The 25,208-nt window shown below is 40.9% G+C and overlaps 1 protein-coding gene across 5 annotated transcripts in view; it reads left to right on the top strand.

Annotated features, from left to right (window-relative positions):
• Nucleotides 1-23,221, top strand: part of LOC104559346 (WASH complex subunit 2A) — a 35,810-nt gene extending 12,589 nt beyond the window's left edge. For 2 of the 5 annotated variants that reach the window (XM_062000859.1, XM_062000857.1), the window contains 15 exons: nt 1,656-1,748; nt 2,261-2,365; nt 5,873-5,989; nt 7,422-7,582; nt 8,021-8,129; nt 9,049-9,234; nt 9,709-9,891; nt 12,093-12,221; nt 12,419-12,514; nt 13,571-13,690; nt 15,824-15,901; nt 16,564-16,776; nt 18,456-19,061; nt 19,622-19,796; nt 22,742-23,221. In XM_062000859.1, the coding sequence (XP_061856843.1) occupies nt 1,656-1,748; nt 2,261-2,365; nt 5,873-5,989; nt 7,422-7,582; nt 8,021-8,129; nt 9,049-9,234; nt 9,709-9,891; nt 12,093-12,221; nt 12,419-12,514; nt 13,571-13,690; nt 15,824-15,901; nt 16,564-16,776; nt 18,456-19,061; nt 19,622-19,796; nt 22,742-22,878 (2,508 nt within the window). In that variant the 3' untranslated portion in view covers nt 22,879-23,221. The remainder of the gene's footprint in view (nt 1-1,655; nt 1,749-2,260; nt 2,366-5,872; nt 5,990-7,421; nt 7,583-8,020; nt 8,130-9,048; nt 9,235-9,708; nt 9,892-12,092; nt 12,222-12,418; nt 12,515-13,570; nt 13,691-15,823; nt 15,902-16,563; nt 16,777-18,455; nt 19,062-19,621; nt 19,797-22,741) is intronic. The other 3 variants (XM_062000858.1, XM_062000862.1, XM_062000861.1) reach the window with 3 other exon arrangements.
• The last annotated feature ends 1,987 nt before the right edge of the window (nt 23,222-25,208 follow it).

The raw sequence follows: 25,208 nt of genomic DNA, 5'->3' as shown, positions 1-25,208 counted from the left end.
GTGCTGCAGATACTGTGTCTGCACCTATACCAAATGGTATTAGCAACTTAACTGGTAACCAATTGTTTGGTGGATGTCATTATTCTGTTTAAGCATATATCCTGGTTTTGACTGCAATAGTTAGCTATCTTCCGAGTGGCTGCTACAGGGATATGTTTTGGGTTTACACTGAAAAGAATGCTGATAACACAGGACTGTTTTGGTTATAGCTGAGCAGTGTGTGCACAGTGTCAAGGCCTTTTCCGCTTCTCACACCGCCCTGCCAGAAAGTGGGCTGGGGACACAGAGCTAGGGGGGAGTATGACCAGGATATCTGACCCAAACTCAACAAAAGGCTATTCCATACCATAAAACATCATGCGCAGCTGGGACGAGTTGGCAGAGAGGGGCTGCTAGGGCTTCAGTCAGTGAATGATGAGCAGCTGTACTGGGCATCACTTGGATTTTATTTGTTTTCCCTTGGGTTTTATTTATCTCTATATTCTTTTTTTTTTTCATTGTTAGATTTTCTCATTTTAGTTATTTAACTGTTCTTATTTCAACCCACAAGGTTTTTCTTTTTATTTCCCCATCCCACTTGACAGGGCCAGGATGGGTGAGGGAGCAGCTGTGCAGTGCTTGGTTGCTTGCTGCGGTTAAATGACTAAAATATATTCAGTACTTGGAGTATTTCAAAAGCTGGTTTTCAGAAGAAAACTTTGGAGTTGTAGAAAGCTCTAGATGCCGTACTGAGAAAACGTGTACAGATTTCTGAGAGCCTTCTAATGCCCACCCTTCATTTTCAGAGCTGTGTCTTGAGGAAAGTAGTAATGCTCTTTTTTTCTATGGCAGAGATTGTATATCCTTGTTCTGTACATATTTGTTGTCCAAGGAGTATTTGAACATAAAGAGCTAAAGTGACTCTTTCCCCTCTAGACCGAGAAGTGTACAGTGCTGGGGATGTCTAATGCAAATTACTGTAAAACTTTCTTCATATTGCCTTATGAGAAGCAGCTGAGCACAAGGGCCAAAGCTAGCTTCTCTTCTGGTAAAGTGCAAGAGTATTAATGACCAATGGAGCAGGAGTAGTGGTAGGAGGCCTTCCAACGCCATTGCTCTGATCTCCTAGCACTTGTTTGTCTTGGAGAAGATGAGTAGTGATTCAACAGCACCGCTGCTGCTCTTTTGGGAAATGAGAGCTGTTTTATACTCCAGGCTTGTTGACAGTAGTGCTTGGGTCTGGAATCATTCTGAGTTGAATGGCAAATACAGCTACTGGCAGTCTGGGGCTGTCCTGAGCTATTACAGGAAATGATAGCTGGCACAAACTGCCCTCTTCCTTTACAAGACACAGCCTGTTGAAGGAAACATTTTCATTTTACTTAATGGGGGAGACTGACATGAGCTGCCTCACATGTTGTTCTGCTGAGAAGGATGGTGGTAGGAGCAGAGACTTACGGTAAAACCTGCAAGTCACTTGTGCATAGCTCTGGCTGCGTGAGGCACTCTCTCAGCACATGAGTTTGGGACTTCAGCCCATGAGTGACAAGCTTGTGTTCTGTTCCTTCAACTGCTGAGATGCTGCCAGCAGCATGCCTCTTAGAAAGGTCATATGATGTGCCTGCCCTTACTGAGTCTAAATGGGTGCTGATGCAGTGTCTTTATTTGTCCTAAAGAGTCAAATGTCTTCAAGTGAGGACTTCCAGCCTTTACCAGAACCACCTTCAAGAAAACAGAGGGGCCTCTTCTCTGATGAGGAGGATTCTGAAGTGAGTATCTCTTTAAAAAATCCCTACAGAAGTCCTTGGGATCTGAGTTGCACTGACTTGAACCCACCCGTATCTGGGGACTCCGTATTTATCTGTAGGATTGGGAACTCTCACATCTATATGCATGTACTCCCAGTCTTTCTTAAAGTTCTTTCTTGCTCCAAGAGTTGAAATCTTTGGGAATGTTTTCCCTGTCTTCTGAGAGTTAAGTGTGTGGTATGCACAAGTATAAATTGAAAGCCTGAAGAGAAGATATCAGCAAATCAAGAGCAAAGATTGTGAAAGACTGCATGTATTTAATCTTGTGTCCTCAGCATCCAGTGATCAATTAATCAGCAAAGCTGAGGGAAATCCCCATGGAGTTGCAGATGATTGGTACATTTGAGTAAGACAGTCTTCCCATATTTCACAGACACACTAAACACTTCTATACAAGGAAAAACACACGTCCTATTTAGAATTCTTAAAGATATACCATTGCTTTGCAAAGTTATGTTCTTTGCTTTACACAGGACTTGTTTTCATCAAGTGAAACCGTAAAGTCCAAAGCCACATCTGTCCCCACCAGCAAGTCTGTGACAAAAGCTCCATTCTCTTTGTTTGATGATGATGAAGAGGTGAGTACTACTTGTTTATACTGCCTGTGTATGGTAGCACTCCTTCACAGCCTGTTGCAAATGCAGCTTTTTTTTTTTTGAAGTTAACAACACTAAGCTTGTAAATTAAAGCACTAAATTGATCTCAAGTCTTATGAGGAGCAGCTGAAGAAATTGGACTTACTTAGCCTGGAGAAAAGGAGGCTGAGAGGAGACATGATCACTCTGTACAACTGTCTGAAAGGAGATTGTAATAAGGTGGGAGTTAGAATCATAGAATCGTTATGGTTGCAAAAGACTTTTAAGATCATCAAGTCCAACCACTAACCTTACACTGCCAAGCTCATTACTAAACCAAACCGTATCCCTCAGCACTTCAGCTGTGTGTCTTGAATATCTCTAGGGACGGTGAACCCACCATGTCCCTTGGCAGCCTGTTCCAATGCTTAATAACCCTCTTCGTGAAAAAAATCTTCCTAATGTCCAATCTAAACCTCCCTTGGTGCAACTTGAGCCCATTTACTCATGTTCTCTCATTCATTACTGGAGAGACTGACACCCCTACCCACCTATAACTCCCCTTCAGGCAGCTGTAGATAGTGATGATATCTCCTCTCAGCCTCCTCTACCTAAATGTCCCCAGCTCTCTCAGCCACTCCTTGTAAGACTTATTCTTGAGACCCTTCACCAGCTTCATTTCCTGTCTCTGGACATGCTTCAGCACCTCAATGTCCTTCATGTAGTGAGGGACCTAGAACTGAACACTGTACTTGAAGTGCAGCCTCACCAGCACCAAGTACAAGGGGACAATCACTTCTCTGCTCCTGCTGGTCACACTATTTGTGATGCAAGCCAGGATGCCATTGGCGTTCTTGGCCACCTGGGCACACTGTTGGCTCATGTTCAGCCAGCTGTTGATAAAACCCCCAGCTCCTTTTCTGCCAGATAGCTCTTCAGCTACTCTGCCCCAAGCCAGTAGCGTTGCATGGGGTTGTTGTGGCCCAAGTGTAGGACCCAGCACTTGTCCTTGTTGAACTTCATACAACTGTCCTCAGCTCATCAATCCAGCCTGTGCAGTTCTGTCTGAAGAGCTTTATTGCCCTCAAGCAGATCTACACACCCGCCCAGCTTGGTGTCTTTTGCAAATTTACTAAGGTTGCACTCAATGCCCTCATCTAAATCACTGATAAAGATATTAAACAGAACAGGCGGCAGCACCAAGCCCTGGGGAACACCACTGGTGAACGGCTGCCAACAGAATTCAACTCTGTTCACTGCCTCTCTCAGGGCCTGGCCATCCAGCCAGTTTTCCACCCACTGGAAATCCAAGTCCATCCAAGCTATGTGCAGCCAGTTTCTCCAGGAGGATGCTTTGGGAGACTGTGTCAAAGACCTTACTAGAGTTCAGGAAGTCCGCGTCCACAGCCTTCCCCTCATCCACTAAGCGAGTCATCTTGTCATAGGAGGACATCAGATTGGTCAGCAGCCCATTGGCTGCTGCCATGTTGGCTGAGCCTGAGCCCTTGATTGTCCTGTATGTGCATCAGATGGTGCTCAGGATGATCTGTTCTGTAACTTTTCCCAGCACCAAGGTCAGACTGACAGGCCTGTGGTTCCCTGGATCTTCCTTCTGGCCCTTCTTGTAGATGGGTGTTGTATTTGCCATCCTCCAGTCCACTGGGACCTCCCCAGTGAGCCAGGACTGCTGGTAAATAATGGAGAATGGCTTGGTGAGCACTTCCACCAGCTCCCTAAGCACTCTCAGGTGGATTCCGTCCACCCCTGTGGACTTGTGTATGTCAAGGTGGAGCAACAGGTCACGCACCAATTCCCCTGGGTCTAAGGGGGCTTCATTCTGTCCTTTGCCCTTGTCTCCCAGCTCTGGTAGATGAGTGCGCAGAGAAGAGCTGGTTTCACTCTTGAAGACTGAGGCAAAGAAGGCATTAAGTATTGCAGCCTTTTTCTCATTTTTGCTCACTAAGTTTACCTCTTTATCCATTAAAGGGGGAAGATTCCCCTTAGGCCTCCTTTTGATGCTAATATATTTGTAGACACTTTTCTTACTGTCTTTTACAGTAGTGGCCAGCTTAACTTCTAGTTGAGCCCTGGCCCTTCTTATTTTCTCCCTATGTGACCTTACCACAGCCTTCTAGTTCTCCTGGGCTGTCTGCCCTTTCTTCCAAAGATAGTAAATTTTCCTGCTGAGCTCCAGCAAAAGCTCCCTGTTCAGCTAGGGTGGTCTTCTGCCCCACTGGCTCACTTTCTTGCAAAAGGGAACAGCTTGATCCTGCACCTTTAAGATTTCCTTCTTGAAGAATGTCCAGCCTTCCTGGACTCCTTCACCCTTCAGTCCCGTCTTACAAGGGACACTGGCTACCAACCTCCTAAACAATTCAGAGTCTGCTCTCTGGAAACCTAAGGTGGCAGTTCTGCTGATCCCCCTCCTTGGTTCTCTGAGGATTGGGAATTCAGTCATTTCATGATCACTATGCCCAAGACAGCCTTCAACCATCACATCCCTCACCAGACCTTCAGTTTCTTTGCCCAAGTTAAAAGTGACAGGACTAGAGGAAATGGCCTCAAGTTGCACCAAGGAAGATATAGGTTGGATATTAGGAAAACGTTTTTTCTGAAAGGATTGTCAAGCATTGGAGCAGGCTGCCCAAGGAAGTGGTTGATCACCATCCCTGGAGATAGCCAGAAGACGTGTAGATGGTTCAGTAGTGGACCCTCTTCTCCTTCTTACACACTGTTCAAAGAGCTGTTGCCTTCATAGTGAGTTAACTTATACCATAGTCATAAACTGAGGGGAAATAGGTGGCCTGCTTGGAACCATAAGGGCTTGGGCAATCTCAAGATAAAGGTTTCCTCTTTAAGAAGGGGCTGCTTCCAGATCACTGTCCTGAATAAGGGCTGTTCAGAAGTAACTGTCAGGATAGTGAAACATTTTGTAATGTGGTATGGTCTTGGTATCTGCCATGAAGGTCATTATGGAACTGAAGTTCAAAATGAGTGGAGGAAAGCATAAATAAGTGTTAGGTGGCAAAGTCAACTTATGCTTTTGTATATTATGGTGCCTATATAATGATATTCATGAGTGTCTTCAGACTCTTGCCTGGGAGTACTGGTTCAGTTTGCCTATTGTCTGTCCTCTCAGAATAGAATTCATTCTTGATTAAATTATGCAGATATAGAAACAGTGTCTCATTGTGTTCACTGCTGTGCAGCAGAATTGCTATGTGATGGGTTTTGATTGATGGTCGAGCTTTATGGTGGAGCATCTGTGGGCCCAAACCAGCCTGCGTGCTTACAAGCTTCGGGTCTGTCAATGTTGTATGCATAGAAGTCCCTGTACCAGAATACTGTATCATATTTCAGAAAGGGTTCACAAAACACCATTTCTCTATCCTACCTATCAGTGAAGTGGATGACAACAGTGTCTTGCATGCTGATGTCTTCTCAGCTAAGTTTTTGTTGTAACTTTGGCTTTAAATTTTTTTACATTTGAAAATGTTATTTTATTTTAAGGATCTCTTTGGTGTGGTACCTGTCAAGAAGCAACAGGAAAAGCCCCTGGAAGAGAAAGCAAAACAGTCAGAGCCACTCAAAAAAGCCTCCAGCTTATTGTTCAGCAGTGATGAGGAGGTACTGAGGAGTAAGATTTGGTTGAAAGCAGGTCCTGGGTTTTAGGCTGGGCAAACATAGAACTGTTGAGATAGGAACCACAGTCAAACTGTGCTGTGTCCACACACCATGCCTACCTCAATCCTGTGACTTGATTGTAGCTGAGAAAGCAATCTGATTCTTGGCCCACATCATCTCAAGATCAAGGTAACAAGTCATGTGGAAGAGAAAATCAGTACTATCAATGTCATTTATAGAAGGAACAATAGCAAATAAAGGCTACTGCCAACAAATGTGACTTTAAAATACTATAAGGGAAAAATAGTTGCTCTTGCTGCTTTTAATTTCTGTAAGGAAAGTTTAGTAGTTCTAAATAGATATGTAGTATGTTTTGCTTTGCTTTGGGTTTTTGGGTGAGGGTTTTTTTGTGTGTTTGATGGGTTGTTTGGTTGGTTTTTTGGTGGTTTATGTTTTTTCATTCTAGGACTTTAGGGTTTGTTGTTTTGGTTTTTTTTTAATCTAGGGATGGGAAAAAATAAACAAATAATTGGTCTTAACAGAGAGCAGCCCTCTTCTAAGGGTGGATTAGGTGTTGTCTTCCATCTGAAATGAAAGTCAGAGATACTAAGTAAATTAAAAATGTCTCTGGAAAGCCTTTGAATTAACTCACATGAATACAGGATCCATACTCCTCTTAGCCCTCCCACTCCCCAAAAATTACTCTTTTATGTAGACTTGGTTTTCATTATCTGTCCTGTAATTGCTGGTTTAGTAAATATTATTAATATCTTTAGATGCATCTTTATCTTCATGTAGAATGAACCAAGTTCATACTTCAACATGCCTGTAGTCCCCTTCAGAAAGGGGACAGATGGAGGTGGGGAATGGAGCAAACCACATCAAAGCCTGAAAATAAGAAGATACAGAAGCCAGAAAACACTGTCAACCCATACATCTTCTAACATAGATTTTTCACATGTTTAGTGGGTAGGCTTGAATAAATGCTAACTCCAGAGGGGAAGGAAGAAAAAAACACACCGCGGTTGAAAGTTGAGGAACTGAGAAATGCAGCTTTATATTTTCTAGTAATTAAGTGTCTTGGGTGTACGTGTTGTGTTTTTTTCTTGGTAGATTGTGGGTTTTTTCTTTGTTTTTTCCACATATATGTCTCAAATCAGATTCCTGGCTCTTGTGGCTGCATTTGACACTGACCTCAGTTGTCAACAGCAACTGTAATATTAAAGTGTATGTACGCAGCTTTGCTGGGCAAATACTATGTGCCAAAAGGTGGCCTGGCCCTCTGAAAGCCTGAACAATGTCAGGTTACAATGCCTACCACAAAGGCTGGAAAATAAACTAGTAGAGAGATGCTGAAATGTTTCTGCTTATAAAGAAGATGGGAAAGTGGCTTTGACCGAGACAAAAAAAAACCTTAGAGTTCCTTATTTTTAAGGACCACTGGAATGTCTCCAAGCCAGATAAACTTCCTTCTGAAGAGGACCAAAAAGAGGACCCTGCAAGACCAGCTAGTGCTGTCAGTCAGGCTAAAGCTGTGAAGATGAGCCTATTTGAGGAAGAGGATGAGGAGGATTTATTTGCAATCACTAAAGAGAGGTGAGAGTCCCAGGAGGACAGAGGGGGGCAGTTTTTCGGAGCAACCTAGCAGCACTCTCAAAAACAGACAGACATATTGTAACTGTTGTCTCTTGCTACTGCTGCTGGACAAAGTAGAGGTATGTGAGTGAGAATGGGCAGAGCTGGGCTCTTTTAGCGCTTTTGTATCTGTGATGGATCATTCCCCTTGCCACCACTAAATTGGGCTCTCCATTTCCATGCCTGCCATATAAAACTCTCTTGACCCCTTTTTATCTTCACTTCTGCAGACAAGAAGGGGGAGGGTAATTGCATTGCTGAGACAGTGAGGAAGAGTGGTCCTGTAACAGGGATCACTTGCTGAAAATGATTATCCTAAGTGAATCTTTTAAACAGCTGGAGTGCATGGCCTCTGAAACTTTTGCAGGGAATCTGCCACGTTCTCCTCTCTCGTTACAGCCAAAGAAAGCCACAGAAAGTATCATTGTTGTTTGAAGATGATGCTGTTGGAAAATCACTCTTCAGCTCCCAATCAACACTGCTTCCTTCAGCTGCTAAGGCTGCAGTGGTACCTTCCCTTTCTTCAAAACTAACGTGAAACACTTAGTCTTTTTATAGTCTTTGTTAGGTACTGAATGTAAGTCTAACCTGTTTTAGACAACGGTGGTTTTAGCAAATTGGTAATGGAAAGAGGACAGACTGAATGGTTACATGTAAAACTTCTTCCTACCATCAACCTAATAGAGATTTCAACATCTTCTTGACCACTAACCCTAAATTTGTCTAGTTTCTGCTAAAAGCTCTTCCCAAGGATATTGTAAGAGCTCTCAACCTTAAAAGGCCATTAAAAGGAACCAACAGCTTACTGCTGACTGTGGAGCTAGGGCTTCACCCTTTCTGTCATCTCAACCCAAACGGATTCAGGTGTTTCTGCAGGCTTCTTACTGGCCCTCTGTTGAGGGTGTTTATGCTCTCCTCTGTCTTTATGAGGTTAGCCCATATGAGCACTACCTGTCTGGTTGTGCTTTCAAATTGAGAGTAGGAGTTGCAAAAGCTTAACTCAGCTCTATCTGTAGTGGAAATTTCCTGTACGTGTGTGTGCTGCCCCACCTTCCCTCTTTGCCTTTCTGCTTACCAGGAAAACAGTTTTCATGGCACATAAAGATAATAGGCTTGGCAACAGGGGAAGAAACAGGCAAGCTACAGTCTAGCTGCTGGTAGTCACAGCAAATGGTGCACCAACCAGCCAAGATTCACATGGCATCTGCTCTAAGCTTGCAAGTGCTTCTTGGCACTTGTCCATCAGACTCAAGAACCTATAATACTAGAAATTGGAAGTAACAAACTAGAATATCTCATGAAAAGAAAATAGAAGTCAAGCATGTTGCCAATGTCCTAAACCCTCGCAGAAGTCAAACTGAGACTCTGCTATCCCACAGCAGCGTATGCTCACCCATTTTGTCACCAACATTCTCTTAATTCTGCAGGAAAAAATGAAACCAGCACAAGCACCACCATTCTTTAATGAAGAAGAAAAGGAGGAAAAGGAAGACCTGCCAGATAGGGCAGCAAAGTCTAACCAGGCAGAAGATACATTGTGGTATTCAGAAGAGTCTCGAGCAGTTTCTGTGCCTATAGGAACAGATGTTGCAGGGCAGCAAGCAAAGGAAAAAGTGAGGGATTTTCTTAATGTTAATCTGAAGTTTGATAAAGATTTTGTTAAAAAAAAAATACAATCTAACAGTGTTTCTCTTAGGTTTTTTTTTGTGGATTGACTTTTCAATAGAAAATTGACTAAAACGATGTTAAAATTGTTTACCAGCTGATATACATGAAAATTATTTGGGGTTGGTTTTTTGCTTGTTTTTTTTTTTCTTTTTTTAGGGATTAGGGAGATGTAATCTTTTGGGTTTTTTTTCCCCAGAGTGGGTTATGTTCTCTTCTTCATTTACTATCTCTTTGTATTGCATATTGCTATTCTGTATTCTTACAAAAAATAACTTTAATGTAACTGTCTGCTTGGTAATGGATTGCATAACTGTGACCATTGCTGGCATTTAACCAAGAAAACTTAGTAGGTTTTGGGGAAAACCCAAACTCAGTAACAGACTGATGTGTTTATTTTTTGTTTTATTTTTTTATTGGAGCCTTTTGTGGCAACATCCTCAGAGCCAGGCAGCAATTCAGATCTGTTTGCAACACTGGCACAAGACCTGGAGAAAGATGTAAAGAGCCAAGCTAACAAAGTGTTAAGTTTGTTTGAAGAGGAGGAAGAGGAGAGACTGGAAGATGATGATGACATTAAAAATGCACAAAAAGAACTTGGTGTGGTAAGTCTTAGAGAAGTACTTGAACACTAGGAGACTGTACTTATACCTGTACTATTCCAGGCAAGGTTTTGTTTTTACCCTTCCCTCTCTAGAGTCATGTCATGGAGACTAATCTTTCTCTATTTCTAAACTTACAGTTTCTTGAGTGAGAAATGATTCCTGATTTTCTGTGTGATCCAAATCCCTTTGTAAATTTTTTCATCCCGCTGACTCAAAAGTGTTTTGCTGCATTCTAGTATGAAAAGAAAATCTGTATGGATTTTTGGTGCAGCTACTTGATGTCTGCTGTATAGAACTGATTCCCCAGTTAGCCCTCAAGGTCAGAGGTGCTAGGAAGTAAAAGGATGTGGAATTTGAAGCCTTGTGGTTTATTCCTTTATTTTCTTTATATTGTTGCAGTTTGCTTAGCGGATGCCTGCAGATATACCTTCAACAAGAATCATCTTAATTCTGTTTTTCCAGTATATGTGTCTACTTTTTAAAAAAAGAGACTGAACCTTTAGCAGCAATATCCTTGAATCCATGGCATTGTTCTTTCTACTTGATGCAGATGTACCATTTTTTTTTCTGTAAACTTGAAGTAATTTCAAAAAGCATATACTCTATACTACAGGATGGCACAAGGTTTTGTCATCTTAGTGTGACCCTGTAAAGTACATTGTCACTTCTAAAGGCTACACTGAAGTACCGTTGTCCATGGATCTGAGTTAAATAGATGAGTCTTGGAGAAAAATACTTGTTTTCAGCTGTTTCTGAGTTAAAATGGATTGTTAGCTTCAGAGCTTTATATACTTGTTGTGAATATGTCTTGTATTTGGTTGGGGGAGTGAGGCACATTGTGAGCTAGTTACAAGAAGCTACATTAGTCCAATGAATCTGGAAAGACACAAATCCTTTCAAATCTTTCCTTCAAAGCACTCAGCTGTCAGTATATGACAGTCACAGGGTCATTAAGGTGCTGAAATGCATATTCATGCAAAAATCAGAATAAATCTTTTTTGATAGGCCAATCTGAACAATGCTACTATTTTCCTTGCTTAGCTCAGCTTAATACACATCTCATGTATGGATACTTCTAGATGTGTGTTAGAATTTTATGTATCTAGGCATAAACAGCAGTTCTAGTGCTCTAAAACCGTGACCTGGCTCTTGATACAAAATTAAATCTTTTGCACAGAGAGACGTGAAAATGGAGCAGTGATAATGAAGACAAAGTATGAATCAAAATGGTGTGCTAGAAGCTAACTTTAGTAGGCAGCCCTTTGGGGCTCCTTGAGACTGGAACTGGGGTCGGGTGAATTGGGCTTTATTCTTATGATTGTAGCACCTGCTACTTGGATTTTGAGTCTGATGTTATGCTACTGGACATTAAGTCAATGCTCTTAAAAGACATCCTTTCATTGGTGTAGGTCCTGAAGAGACAGATGGGTGGTCTTTACCTTGACATTCAGTGAGGCCTTTGTCTTTTGAAAGCTGGACCTGGGTGCATACAGTGACCATGGTCCTAGGAAGGTATTGGTTTTGGTATCCAAGCAGCTGATGTTAGCTGGTTTGCCAGATAGTGGAGGGCTGGTAAGCTGATAGGTTTGAGTGTCAGCTTTCTCCTCCACCAGCAAATAATGAAAGTACAAGTTCTTGCCAAAGACAGACAATAGGTTCTGTTCTTCATGGTGGGGGTGTGTATGCTTTAACAGGAGAAAAATATAGAATCTAGCAACAATAATAGCTTTACAGGCCTTCGACTTTATTATTGTAAATTTTATTTTATTCTTCTTTTAAAAGGTAGCCTAGGAAGATAATTAACCAGATTCTCTTTCTCTCACTTCTGTCCTGCACTATCAACTGAGAAATTCAAGGCTTGAGTCTTCGTGAAATCTAAACCTCAATGTACAGTCATGATAACATACTGAAAACCTTTTGGGAAAGCTTTACAAGTAAATAGTAGTGGCTGGATCTCAGGTCAGCTGACACAGATATATTTTGGTTAATTTCTTGTCATCAACTTGAACTGTGAATACAAATATGTATGTTTTAATTTTGCAAATTTGATCAAAGTAAAATATATAACTGGCAAAGTTGTATTTTTGTTACCAGGGTCATAGTGTACCCTCAGGTGAATTGCAACCTGCCTTATCACTAGGCAAATAATCTCCTTAAGGAAGGAGTTTCTCACTGTCTGGACCTTTCTCCTCTCCTTCCAGACTTCCAAGAAAAGTGCTCAGCCCAAAAGCACTGGAGTCTTTCAAGATGAAGAGCTCCTCTTCAGTCACAAACTTCAGAAGGACAATGATCCTGATGTTGACCTTTTTGCCAGCCCCAAGAAGTCAACAGTGAGTTCAAAGTTCTATTCTGAACTTGCTATTTAAAAACAGCATTTTAAATATGTACCCTACCACCATTCCTTATTTTGAACATAGCTTAGAGGTCCAGGGAGGCCCAAGTGCTAATATCAGTTCAGGTCACGTGGGCTGAATGAGATGAGCTTTTGATCTATGACACATCTTTTCCTTATCCTTTGTCTCCTTAGTCTGCAAATCGTACCCTGAAGCCATCATCTGGAGGAGGGCTTTTTGGGGATGATGATGAGGATGATCTCTTCAGTATCGCTGAAACAAACCTTCTGGTATCTGTTCTTCTACTGTAAATGGTTTATATAAAAGACATTGGAAAGAAGTGTATGGAAGGGATTTTTTCCATATATATACCCACAAGAAATGACTTCTCAAATCTCTCTTGAGATAATAGAAATGGCCACTGTGACCTGAAGACATAGGTCTCCCAAACGTGGGAGAGGATTGGGTATTTTTATGTATCACTGGGACTAGCTTAGGTGTAACATAACACACCTGGGCAGAAATCAGAGTAGTAGAGTTTGTATTTATGTGTTTTATTTTTTAACTTGCTGATATTATTTCTTTATAGTTCATGCATGACTGATGAGCCTTGCTTTATGACTTCATGTAGTTAAAGTGTCTGTAGGTTGGTTTGATTTAAGGTAAGGAACGTGGTATTAGAGTCCTTGTGATTGTGGATTGTGTCTAAACACTGGATTGTGTTTAGAAGGTGAGTAGCTGCAGTAATGAACTGGACTGTATTACAGGTGATCTGAGGTTAAAGTCCAAACATGACTTCTAAAACGCTATTTTAAATGCGTTTAGCTTAATTAAATTGATTGATTGCAACTTTTACTTCAGTCTATTGTCATGTCCATGTCTGAAAATTAAAACTAGAACATTGTCAATAGTTTCTGGAAACAGTTGATTTGAGGACTATGGAAGGGATAGTCTTAAGTAATTCGCGCTTGGCAGCTGTATATGGAAAACAAATGCTGGATGTTTGAAAAGATTAAAAATAGCATTGTTCCTTAACTAACTTTGTGCTTTTATTTTCCCTGATATCCTGTGCATGAGGAAATATGTATGCATTTGGAAGTTTACTGAAACTCTCTTTATTTATCGCATAGACAGCAAAGGTTGAGGTAGGCTAAGGGAGTGGAGGAGTGGAAGGCCCTTGTCATTGCAGAACCAAAGGGCAATATTTACTATGCACTGCAGTGTCAAAAGATGTGGCTAGTTTTCTTGTCAGATAAAGCAAGATATTAAAAAGCTTTGCTCTTTTTTCATCTGCAGACCATGCATTTCACCTGATTTACGTTGATTTGTGCTCTTAATGTTTTCAGAAAATAGCTGAGAAGAAAACATTGAAGGCCAGTACTGGCCCATCTGTGGAGAGCAGCAGCCTTCCCGAAAATGCTTTAAGTGCTAAACAAGATGATGCTCTGAAGGCAGTAACTACAGAGGCAAGTACTTAAATCTCGTGCCTTGAACAGCATGCAAAGAAAAAGGAGATGTATCATACTGTTTTAGATAAGTTTCTTGAAAAGATCACAACTCATATTTGGATTCAGTGGCTGCAAAGCAGCAGTGAATGGTCAAACTTGTATCTGCTTATCAGCAGGTGTACCCTTACTAGCAAGAAGTTTAAATGCTATTCATACAATGTTTTATTTATTGCACACGCACTTAAAAGGACAAGGTACAATACAGTGAAGAACTGCTCTTTAGTTCCAGTTGGATTGAAAAGGGGTTTTTCATTATTCTCTGAATTGCCAGTGTTTGGTGGAGTAAATGGGATCTTTAAAGTATAGGCAGACTTTTTAGAAAGGAGATCACAGTACACAGCACAAATCAGTGGCTGTTGAGAATCTTACCTTGGAGACTTTATGATGAGCAAATAAGACTCCTACTCCTGTCCTTAATCTTGCAGAACCAAAGGCTTCTGGGAGAGGCAGTCTGGATCTGAATTCTGGCTTGTGCCTTACCAGAGCTGTTTGTTGGATTTCCATCTATAAAAGATTAGCTTTTCATTGTGAGGGGTAGGTGTTTTTACTTCTCTGGGCTGAGGAATACAGAGCAAGTCTGTAGGACTAACAATTAGCCTATCTTCCCTACCATCTCATTTTTGTAGCTATTGACAGCCTGGGATAGGAATAATCTCTGCCTGTTTAAAGTTCAGCTGAACACCACATTCATTTAAGTGAAAAACAATCTCTTCAGATAGTAGGATTCCCCTGTCATGCTATCAAGACCCCCAAACTAATGTCCAAACCCTTTGCAAACGCTCAGTTACTTCAGCCTGGCTGAAGGAGTTCTCACTGCTCAGTCACACTAAGAACAGTAAAGCCTAGCTAACAGAGCCAAGGTAGACTACAGATTTGAGAAGAGCAAGCCCTGGGAAAAACACCTTGGCTGATTTGGTTCATCCCTGAGTCCTAGAATTGACCCAAGACTTCAGACCAAACAGTTGTTCTTGCTCTTTTAGTCTAGTTTCATGTCTGGCACTGATGGCCTGCTTTCTATAGAGGAGCACTCACTTAGAATCATAGAATGGTAGGGGTTGGAAGGGGCTTTTAGAGATCATCCAGTCCAACCCCCCTGCAGAAGCAGGTCCACTTAGATGAAGTCACACAGGAACACGTCCAGGCAGGTTTTGAAGGACCTGCAAGGAAGAAGACTTCACAACCCTCTTGGGCAGCCTGTGTCACTGCTCCATCACCCTCACGGTAAAGAAGCTTTTCCTTATGTTTAAATGGAAGTTTTTGTGTTCCAACTACTTTCCATTACCCCTTGTCCTGTCACTAGATACTACAGAAAAAAGTGATGCTCCAACCTCCTGACATCCACCATTTAGATATTTGTAAATATTAATAAGATCTCCCCTCAGTCTCCTCTTCTCCAGACTAAACAGCCCCAGTTCCCGCAGCCTTTCCTTGTATGAAAGATGTTCCAGTCCCCTGATCATCTTGGTGGCCCTGCGCTGGGCTGTCTCCAGAAGTTCCCCATCCCTCTTGAGTGGGGAGCCCAAAACTGGACAGTACTCCAGATGAGGCCTTACCAGGGCAGAGTAGAGGGAGAGGAGAACCTCCTTTGACCTCCTGGCCACACTCTTCATGATGCATTCTCTGAAGCTGTTTTCCTTGCAAGCTGAGAGGTTCAGTTTTGTAGCTTTCTTGGCTTCCATGTGGCCTTCATTGAAGCCTGTGGCCAGTCACAAAGAGAAAAGTCAGTTATATCATGATGTGGAAACATAGCTTCAGAGGGTCTGAGGGGAGGAAATAAGGAGAGAGACTGTCACAGTTTAATTTGACCAGTGGTGTGTGTGTGTGACCTGGAGAGGATGGAAGTTGTTGGGTGACTGTGGCAAAATATAAAATTGTGTAGAAGGAGGATGGAATGAAATGTGGTAATGAAGATGGGGCTATGGCATGTGGGGAACTGAAGCTGAAAATGGAGTGACGGTAGTTCTGGCACTAAAATGTGACAATGCCAATTTCTCCTTGAAGATACATTAAGGAGTGAGCTGCTTTGTGTAGATGTATTAAAATGCAAACTATAGTCAGGTTGATAACAACTTGTTCACTTATTTAATCCAGTGTAATTTTGTGCAGAAATCTACAGGTCCTGTTCCCATTAAAACCAAAGAGCCCTCATCTCGGATTGGAAAGCTACAAGTAATTAACTTTACTGGCATTTTGACTTTCAAAAAAAAAGAAAAAAAATCTTCCTTACTCCACCAATGGCTTTCCCTGAAACAAAATCTTTGAACTTCCTTGCTTTACTCTTGCAATAATTTTTTTTCAGATGGCATATTTTCTATTACTTTTTCTGTACTGCATGTTTAATATTATTTTCCACTCCTGTTTCAGCCCTGACTGAGCAATGCTATTTAGTCTGTTTAGGGGGAAGAGGGTGGGCTCCTCTCAGCACTTTTAAGTACGTTTAGAGACTCTTAGGGGTTTGATGTTCCAGTTATATCCCTCTTCTGACATGAAATGATTAGCTAGCTATATCACAGTATCACTCTTAACATCAGAATTATTGTTGTCCTCAGACAGGACACTAAGCTACATAGGTATTTGGTCTTACGTAATGTGGCCATGCTGTTTCTGAAACTCCTATACAGAATAATAGTGTTGAGCACTCAACAGACTTAGTGAGACAGAGGACGTGGACAGAAGTGCATAGTGTGAGAAGAACTAGGCACTTGTAAAAGTAGATCTCGAATGCCTATGTGTGCTAGTTCTTGCTGCTTCTCTGGAGCCATGCCTGCTTTCAAGCAATATTAACAGGATCTGTTTCTGATTACGTGTTTTTGGTTTTTTCTGTTTTGTAGGCTACCTTAGCTATTAATCCTGTAGCCTTGCTACCTGGTGCAATGCCTAAAGTCTCCAGTGTGAAGTCCCCCCTACCAGTTCTGGACAATCCATTACATGATCCCAAGGACCTACAGAACATTGAAGCCCTCTCTGCTACAGGAAACAACAAAGAACTAGGTGTAAGCTTTGATCAACCTATGCAAGCAGATACCTTGCACAGTGCAAATAAGGTAACCTTGGTATTTATGATGATAGAAGGGGGGATTAAAACAGTCTGTCCTTGTGCAGGAGTTTGTGTCTTTGTATGCAAATTTTGCCAACAGTGTGGTCTATCTGAAACTAAACGGAGGTGTGGAAATCTAATCCCCTTTCACTTCCATGGACCACTGAAGAGAAAAAGTCAAGACTACTAAATTTCTTATTTCTGTCAGGGCCTCATTCATATGCCTAGTTCTTTGCCTTTTTAAGGTACATGTGTATGTTCCCAAATACACTGGTCTTCCCTATAGATTAAAGATATTTTAGCATAACATCTTGCTCTGTCTCAGGAGACAACAACCTGAAAACTATAAAAAAGGGGTTTTTTTTCTGAGCTAACTGTATAATATGTTATGGGCAGCTGCTGTGGCAAGATGTCAAGAACACATCATTGCCATAGGTTGACCTTTACTACTTCTATGCATAAAAATGTCATGTTGTGCTGAACTGCCACTTAACAAAACCTTGTTTTTAAAGAAAAAAACCCACACAAAACCAAAACAAAGAAATATTGCAGCTTTTGACATGGTAGATCTTTGCTTTCTAACTCACTTTCTATTTATACCTTCTGCTTTATGGAACGCAAAAGGGATATGCTAATTAAATTTAGTGATTCTTTAGAAAAAAAAAGAAGCTTGAACCATGTAGTTAAGATTTGGTCTGAGTGCTTATGATTTTATAAATCACCTGAGAGCAGCAATTTGAATAAGATAACTTAGGATCTTAACTTTGAATCTTTCTTTCCTTAATGTTGCTTGGGCTGTTCATTACTAGATGAGCAGCAGAGATGAATTTGGAACATGCAGCAGCTGTCATCACAACAGGTGACGTGACTTCTTAGTGTCAAAGGGGTTTGAAGTTTGTACATCAGACTAATGCATTACCATGTAGTTGTTTCCAATGGCAGTGTGTGTTGCACAACAGATAAAACATAAAATGGTAGAGGCTGTAATGGAAACTTAAAGGGCTTCTTTAAAAGCAGCAATGAACTGCAGAAAGCTATGCATCAAATGAAACTGAAAACATAATTAGTTATGTCTTGGACAGACTAACTGCACAGCAGAAGCCCCTGGATTAGCAAGCTGTCAGACCAGACTTACAGCCAAGGGACTAGAGTGGTTTGCTGACCTGCGTTTTAACTACTTGCAAGTGATGTTGCTTTTGTACCCCAGTTGCACCTGCTATGAAATGACTAGAGGGCAGCAAACCAAAATACCTGAGTTATTTTTCTGAACTTTATTGCAAACTACTCCAAGCTCAAATGTCCCCCTTGTCCATCTTTTCCCTGAAAAATGGGGAGAACCGATAATGCCTAGCTGATGATGAATGGTTCCTGCGGATTCTCCGTATAATCTAAATCAGTGTCTGCTCAACATTCCTTGCTCAAGAATCCAAATGGATCATTTGCTTAAATATACATGTAGCTGTTTAAGTTCATTCAACCAGAACTCTGAGCAGAACTTGTAGTTAATTCAGTTTGTGTGTTAGTTTTAATTGTGTAATGCATGTTAATTGCAGAGTTCTGAAGATGGACCAAGTGCTCCAAGGAAACATAACATGAATCCTAACCTACCTTCTTTGAAGTGTGAGGTCTTTGGGGTTTTTTTTCCCTTCTGTATAACTCTGCTCTGTTTTTACTCCATTCTTGCAGACCAGGATCAAGGTTACAGGAAAACGAAGACCTCCTAGCAGAATGGCCCGCCGTCTAGCAGCCCAAGATTCTGGAGAGAGTGAGGAAGTGGACAGTGCTAAAGAATCACAGTTCTCTGTATCAAAACATACCTCAGCAGTAGTCAATATAAAGGAGCCTCTTGATGGTGAAGCAGAGTCCAAGGAAGACAGCTTTCTCTCTGGCTTGTTAGTACCAGCTCACAGCAGTGTGTTGTCTGCTGCAACAAACAAACTCCTTCCTCCAGAATCTACAGAACAAGGGGATGATCTTTTTGAATCAGAAGACCTTTTTGCAAGCAGCTCAACAACCAGACCAGCTGCAGAATCCAAGTTGAAGGAGGGAGTGGCAGACAGTGTGGCTAACAAACCCATAAAGGGCCAGGAGAAAAAGCCTGATCTATCTGTTCTGGGTGATCAGGACAGCAATGATCTCTTCCATTCTGTACAGCAAAAATGTTCAACAAAAAGCAGCCCCATACCTTTTTTGGAGGAAGACTCTCTCTTCACTAGTCAGAAATCTGAAAAAAAGGAATTGAAATCTGCAGTCTACCAAGCTGTTGACCCTACCGCCCAAGATATCTTTGAGGTAATAGTTGAGCCTGCTATCTTTGGCCTTATGCAGACCAGTCTTAGACATAGGTTTAATGGAGGCTGCTGAGTGGGATTGGGTGTGCGGTAAACTGTCAGTCGTGCTCTGCTAGAAGCCCTTCCTTTGGTTGTTCACCTTCTTCCTAGCAAGAGTGGATTAACAGGTGGAACTTTAACACAGCACAGGTACATCATTGAATGTTCTCTGACAGCACACCTATGATTATGTCCTTTTTCAGAGTAATAAATATTTGGTTCTTATCTGTTAGCTTTCTGTTCAACACAGGGCAGCTCAATTAACTCTGTTCTTAAAAAGAATAAAGTTGTTAGGCTGGGCAGCTAATACAAGCCTCTGTGTGCTATACTTGACCTGTACACAACTCCACACTAAGGCACTTCTGCCAAGTCCTCCATGAGGAGAAGGGACTCAAAACTTCCCAGGTTTGAGAAGCCCAATGCTATCAGTCTTCTAAGCATCTCAGCAGCTGTGTACAGATAATGTGACCATTCTCTTGAAGTGTGTTATATATTAATGATTTCTCTATGCTTTACTCCAAGGATGATATATTTGCTACTGAGGCACTTAAACCAATGAACAGAGCAAAAGAGAAAATGCCAGAGACAAACCTGTTTGACGATAACATTGATATTTTTGTGGATCTCACTGTAAAACCAAAAGAAAAGAAGACCAAGAAAAAAGTGGAACAAAAATCCATATTTGATGATGATATGGGTAAGCATTTAGTGTCTTGCTGCTAATCTCATAATATTGACCTGAGTTGCATTCATCAGAGATGTTTCAAACTCTTTGCTTTAACTCTTCGACTATCCTGAAATCTCTGGTTGTCTTTGGACTTTAACTTTGCATCAGAACTTGCCAGATTTGTCGGACTAGCATGGCATTCAAGTGGTTTAAGAGAGTGCAAAAATCTTCTCAGAGAAGGAATAGTTTAATTCCAGGATTTTCTTACCCATGAGAATTAAAAAACTTTTCATATCTGGAGTAAGAGACTTACATTGTTATGGCTCTGAGATACATTCTGTGTTTCAATTTGCACAACTTTTCGTATCATACTTTCAGATGAGTCACTGCTAAGAAAAAATTAGCATCTCTTCCTACACCACCATCACTATTGAGTTGGCTACCTTGGATCCCATAAGGTTTTGTTTACATTCATGTATACCCAGAACTATTTAAACATACTATACCTGAAAGCAAAAGTTTGTCCTGTATAATTTGTTGAAAAAGCAGCATATAGTAATGTGAAATGATACAAAGTATGTTCCTTTCTTGTTCTTCATCAGTGGAGGTATCAAGTTATTTGATCCCCAATTGCATCTGTCTTTTCCTAAGCTCCCTGTGTTTACAGTTCTTCTTTGAGATGGCATGTATTTCTTTTCCTCTAAGATTAAAAAAAATTATCTTCTCCTCTAGCTTTAATTCTTGTCAGTCCTCATTCTTTCTAACGAATTCACATTGAATCTGACTTACTGCTGCATTGCTTGGACTGGTTCTTAAGCATTCCAGCTGCTTGGAATGACCTGGTTGAAGTCTGTAAATGTGCTAGAAAACTTGCCACAGAATTAACATCTTGAGATTTCAAAACCACCTCAATTAATGTAAAAAAATAAGACTTAAAAGTTTGCAAGTAATGTATTTGAAATATTTATTGGATGATTAAAATAAAATGTTTGAATTGCAGTTTTCATGTAGCCTATAGTAAATGAAAGTATTTTCCAAACAGTTACACCCTCCAACTATTTCAGCACAAAAATCCAAACCTCATGTTGAAAAAAACAGCTGTAGAATGCCACTTCAGAGTATCTTATGGTGCTAGAGCTTTTCATTTTGATATCACATCTGATCGTGAGATCTTGTATAGCATTTACAGCACCCTGTATCTGATAGACTGCATGTTTCTCTAGAGCTTTGAATGTTTTGTGGTGCAGCTCTTAAGTATGCAGCTTTTTGGTGCCCAATGCTATGGAGATCCAAAACACCAAGAGGAATGTAGGGAAGATGCCTGAAGGTGAGGATGACCTGCTGGCAATAGAGTAGTAGAACTGACACTTGCCTTCAGGTCAAGGATCAGCTTAAGTGATCATGGCAGTACTCTAGCAGGACTGTTTGCTGCAAATGAAACAGTAAATGGGTTCAATTTAAAAGGTTAGAGACTGCAGGTTGCTTTCCTTTTGGCCAACTATAGCTTCTAGTTACTATTTACTACACTTATGTTAGGCTTATATTGGTGATACTAGAAAAACCTCTCAGGTCTTTATGCTCCTATCTTCTCCAGTGACATTATGGCTGATACACAAACATCTTGATGCCACCTCTGTCTTAAAATGATTACTGAGCTTTCTTGTGCATTGACAAATACTGTTTTCCATAGCCAAAGCTTTCCTATTCATTAAACCTTGTTTTAAAGTAAGAGTGATACATCTACTGAGTATGGCACTCACTGTAATTCCTGCAGTGAAGCTAATCCATATGATAGCTTCTTGCTCTGGAATGATGCCAATAGGGGATTACCATGTTTTACTGCCTTTCTAAACTGTTCTTGTGCTGAAATGCTGTTCTGGATTATTCCTGTGTAATCCCTGTGATCAACACAGTAGCAGACGTGCTGGCATAGGACCAGTGAGAAGTGAAAGGCAAGCATGTTGTGAAAAGCCACCTCGTGCATGGCTTCTGCTCAAGGTTAGGATACATGCTGAAGGCTGAAATACTAGTTTTTATACTTGAGACTAGTAAATGGCTATTAACCTTTGTATAAGACCTGTGTTTCCTTACGAGAGTTTTAAGACCAATTATGTGCTACTTACACTGGCCTCATGAATCCACATAGCTCAGTCATGTAAATGGTTAGGTTTTTATCCTCTGATAATCTAACTGCGTGATCTGAGTTACCCTAAATCTCGGCATGTGTATGGTAGCAGTTCCACCTCTTTCCCTGAGCAGAGTCTTGAACACAAGCAGCACTAGCCACAGCAAGAACTGCAGATCTGTGAGCTCTGCTGCTGCACAGGGTACCCAAGTTAGGGGGTTTGTGGTCCTAGTTATTCATAACTGAAATGTTTGTATTGAAGAAGGTGGTGGGAGATCTTGATTCAAGACTGTAGATAAATTTTTAAGCAGGATGGTGGTTGTAGCTCTCTGCCTCCTTGCATCTTAGCTGTGTTCTGGTCTCAAGGAGTTTATGCTATGTTCATATTGTGCATTAAAGACTCTTACACGGTTAGTGGATGTCACAACAGTAGTTGCTAGCACATACCATCATTTCCTCTTCCGAATTTCCTTGGCAACAACCTCACAGCTCTTGGATCTCAGACTTCTCAGACACTAGTGTTCTACATAAAGGGGTGTTATCTGGCACTTGCACAATGGAATTTATCGTGGGGGTTTAATTAATTAGTACTTCTCAAATGCTTATGAGAGCTTGAACATGTTTAAAAGTATTGTGCTGCTCCACTGAGAAGAAAAAATATTCTTAATGTGATCTACAGATAACAGCTCCCTTACAAATGCATCTAGAATGGCGAGCAGCAGTAAAGCATTTGCTTATGATAGAATGTCCTTGGCAGTCAATGCTGTGTGCTGGACACTTGTGTATAATGTTATTTCTGTTTAGCAGTCACTTTACATAAATTTTCTTCTTTTTTTTGCCCCACCTTTAGATGATATCTTCTCTAGCAGCCACATCAAGATACCCACTCCCAAAACCAGATCTTCACAAGCAGCCTCAGAAGCAAAATCTGAAAGCAAGACACTGAGCACATTTGATGACCCGCTGAATGCCTTTGGAGGCCAGTAGCCAAAAGGAAAGTGTTGCAGAGAAGAGGACTTCCATATGCCCTGTCCAGTACTAATGCTCTGAATTCTCTAATCCACTAGAGCTGAAATGAAATGGCTACAGATACTTAAATAAGCTTAACCATTTTAAACAATTAGTATTCTCTTGTCTAATTGTGCTAAATGATATATTTTTTAAAAAAGACAGTAACCTCCTCCTATCTTGTTTCCATGGTGCCTAGATGAATATAGCCTGTGCAATACCTGAAATGAAGTAATCTATTACACAAAGTATAGTTTGTTTTATTGAACAGATACATAGAGAAAATAATTGATAAATAGTAAATGGAGTCTGTTAAAATTGATCTGTCTGTATGAGTTACTTTCCTCTTTACCACTTGCTAAGGACATCACATCATGACTTGAAAACAACCAAAACTGCTACTGTGCCTTGTCTGGGTCAGCTGCTAATCTACTGAGCTAATGTTAGGGTATGGCAGAGTTCTGTTATTTGGTACAGCTTCTCCTCTTATGTAATCAAGCAGTTAACAAGTCTTACTGCAGGCCTTGACACTGCATAGAGATAAGGTATTTCATATTGGCAGCTACTGTGGTCTGTAAAAATAGCAACAGTTATAACATCTCTGACAGAAATAGTGTTAATACAGATGAGCACCTAGTGCTCCGTGAAAATAACAGAAAGCTAATATTGTCTTCTGTTCAAGTTGTAAGCCACTAAATTAAATTTTTCACCTGCCTGGATTTGCAGATAACATTTTCCAAGTAGTCCATCTGTACTGAGCATACTCAGTCACCTCCAGGTTACCAAGCCTATGAGCATACCTTAGTGTGGAGACCTGCTTGTGCCCAAAGACTTTCTATCTGCTTTCCTTTCTCATCCGTAACACGTTGTAGGCTGGTTTACAAGTCACTATTTTATGGAATCTTTTTAATGGTCTGAGGCATTTAGCTGAACCTTCTTGCTTTCCCTTCTGGAACTGATGCTATTAACCGTAACTGGGGCCCAATGGTAGACACTTGCAATTCTGCATGTCTACAAGCAGAACAAATGCATAAAGGCAGAAGGATCAAATGTTTCTCTTATGTTACCAGTGACTGCCTGCAATTCTGACTTCAAAACTAGATGTGCAGTTTTTGTGACAGTGATGTACTACTTCAATTCCTAACTTTCTCTGGGAATTTCAAGCACGTGCTCAGAGGACTTCGAGAGCAATTCCCACTTTTGCTGAAGCCCCAGTTCTGAGACATCTGCTTCAGTCTCTTGTTTTTCAAGTCCAGTCGACTTTATCAGGCACAGGAGGTAAAATAGCTGAAGCATCTAGCACTAATAAGGGTAAAGCAGAAGGAAAGGTTGTAAGGGATAAAGGAGACACATTGTGTGTTGATTTGCACCATAGGTGGGCCTAGCAATGATTCATGTTAAGTGGGGGGTAAACTGGGAGTAGCAGCTTGGAAAAGAATGTGGGAGCTATTTGCAAATAGGTGTCTAGAGTGAGAGCACTTGTGCTTTATTTATTGGCTGCTACACATGCCTTATACATGATTTGGACTGCTGCTTTACTCCTGTGCTTAGAAGGGCTTCAAAGACACACTGGGGCAAGGAGGAAAAAGAGGGTGAATTCTGGTTTTTTTCCCTACATCCTTCCTTGTTCTTGGCCCTTCACATTCCTAATTTCTATTAGCATTGCAAAGAGGCTAACCCTAGTTTAAAGTATGCAGGACTCAAGTTTATAACGGCTACTTAAAAGACAACTTATGTCAGAGAATCCTTTCAACCCCCCAAAATACAATATCCTTTATAATAACAAAACAATGATTTACCATGGACTTTTAAACTTTATTAATGATGGTAAAAATGTGAAAAAACAAGCTTTCTCGCAAAAGACTCAGGTCAGACTCTGCAGTGAAGTACTTTTATTAAGCGTTCTTGTAAGAGCGGGTGTCCTAGCTAGTAGGCACACCTGATAGATACAATATTCGTCTTTTTATTTCCTATGCGGGCCGCAAGATCCCTCCCTTGTTTCCCGATGGATTAGGTACTCCAAGATCTACAACTTCTCAAGGCATCTAAAAATCCTCCCCAGAGGATGTCTGGTTTTTGTATCCTATCGTGGATTCCCCCCACAGTCCTAAGATTTAAACTCTAATTAACACTTCAAACAAACAGATGTTAGTTGCTACACAGAAACAGATAACAGTCCCAGGGCCAATGCACTGATTTACACTGCAGAAATGGACAACAGGAAAAAAACCCAATTATTTGTCTTCATTTCTTTTCTAATTCTGCAAAAACAGCATCAGCATTTCTCACAAAAAGAAGAAAAAATGAAG

This window comes from Colius striatus, chromosome 8 (genome assembly GCF_028858725.1).
Source record: "Colius striatus isolate bColStr4 chromosome 8, bColStr4.1.hap1, whole genome shotgun sequence".
NCBI classification, from domain to species: Eukaryota; Metazoa; Chordata; class Aves; order Coliiformes; family Coliidae; genus Colius; species Colius striatus.
Note: the sequence above shows the minus strand (reverse complement) of the source record. Positions and strands in the feature narration are given on the sequence as shown.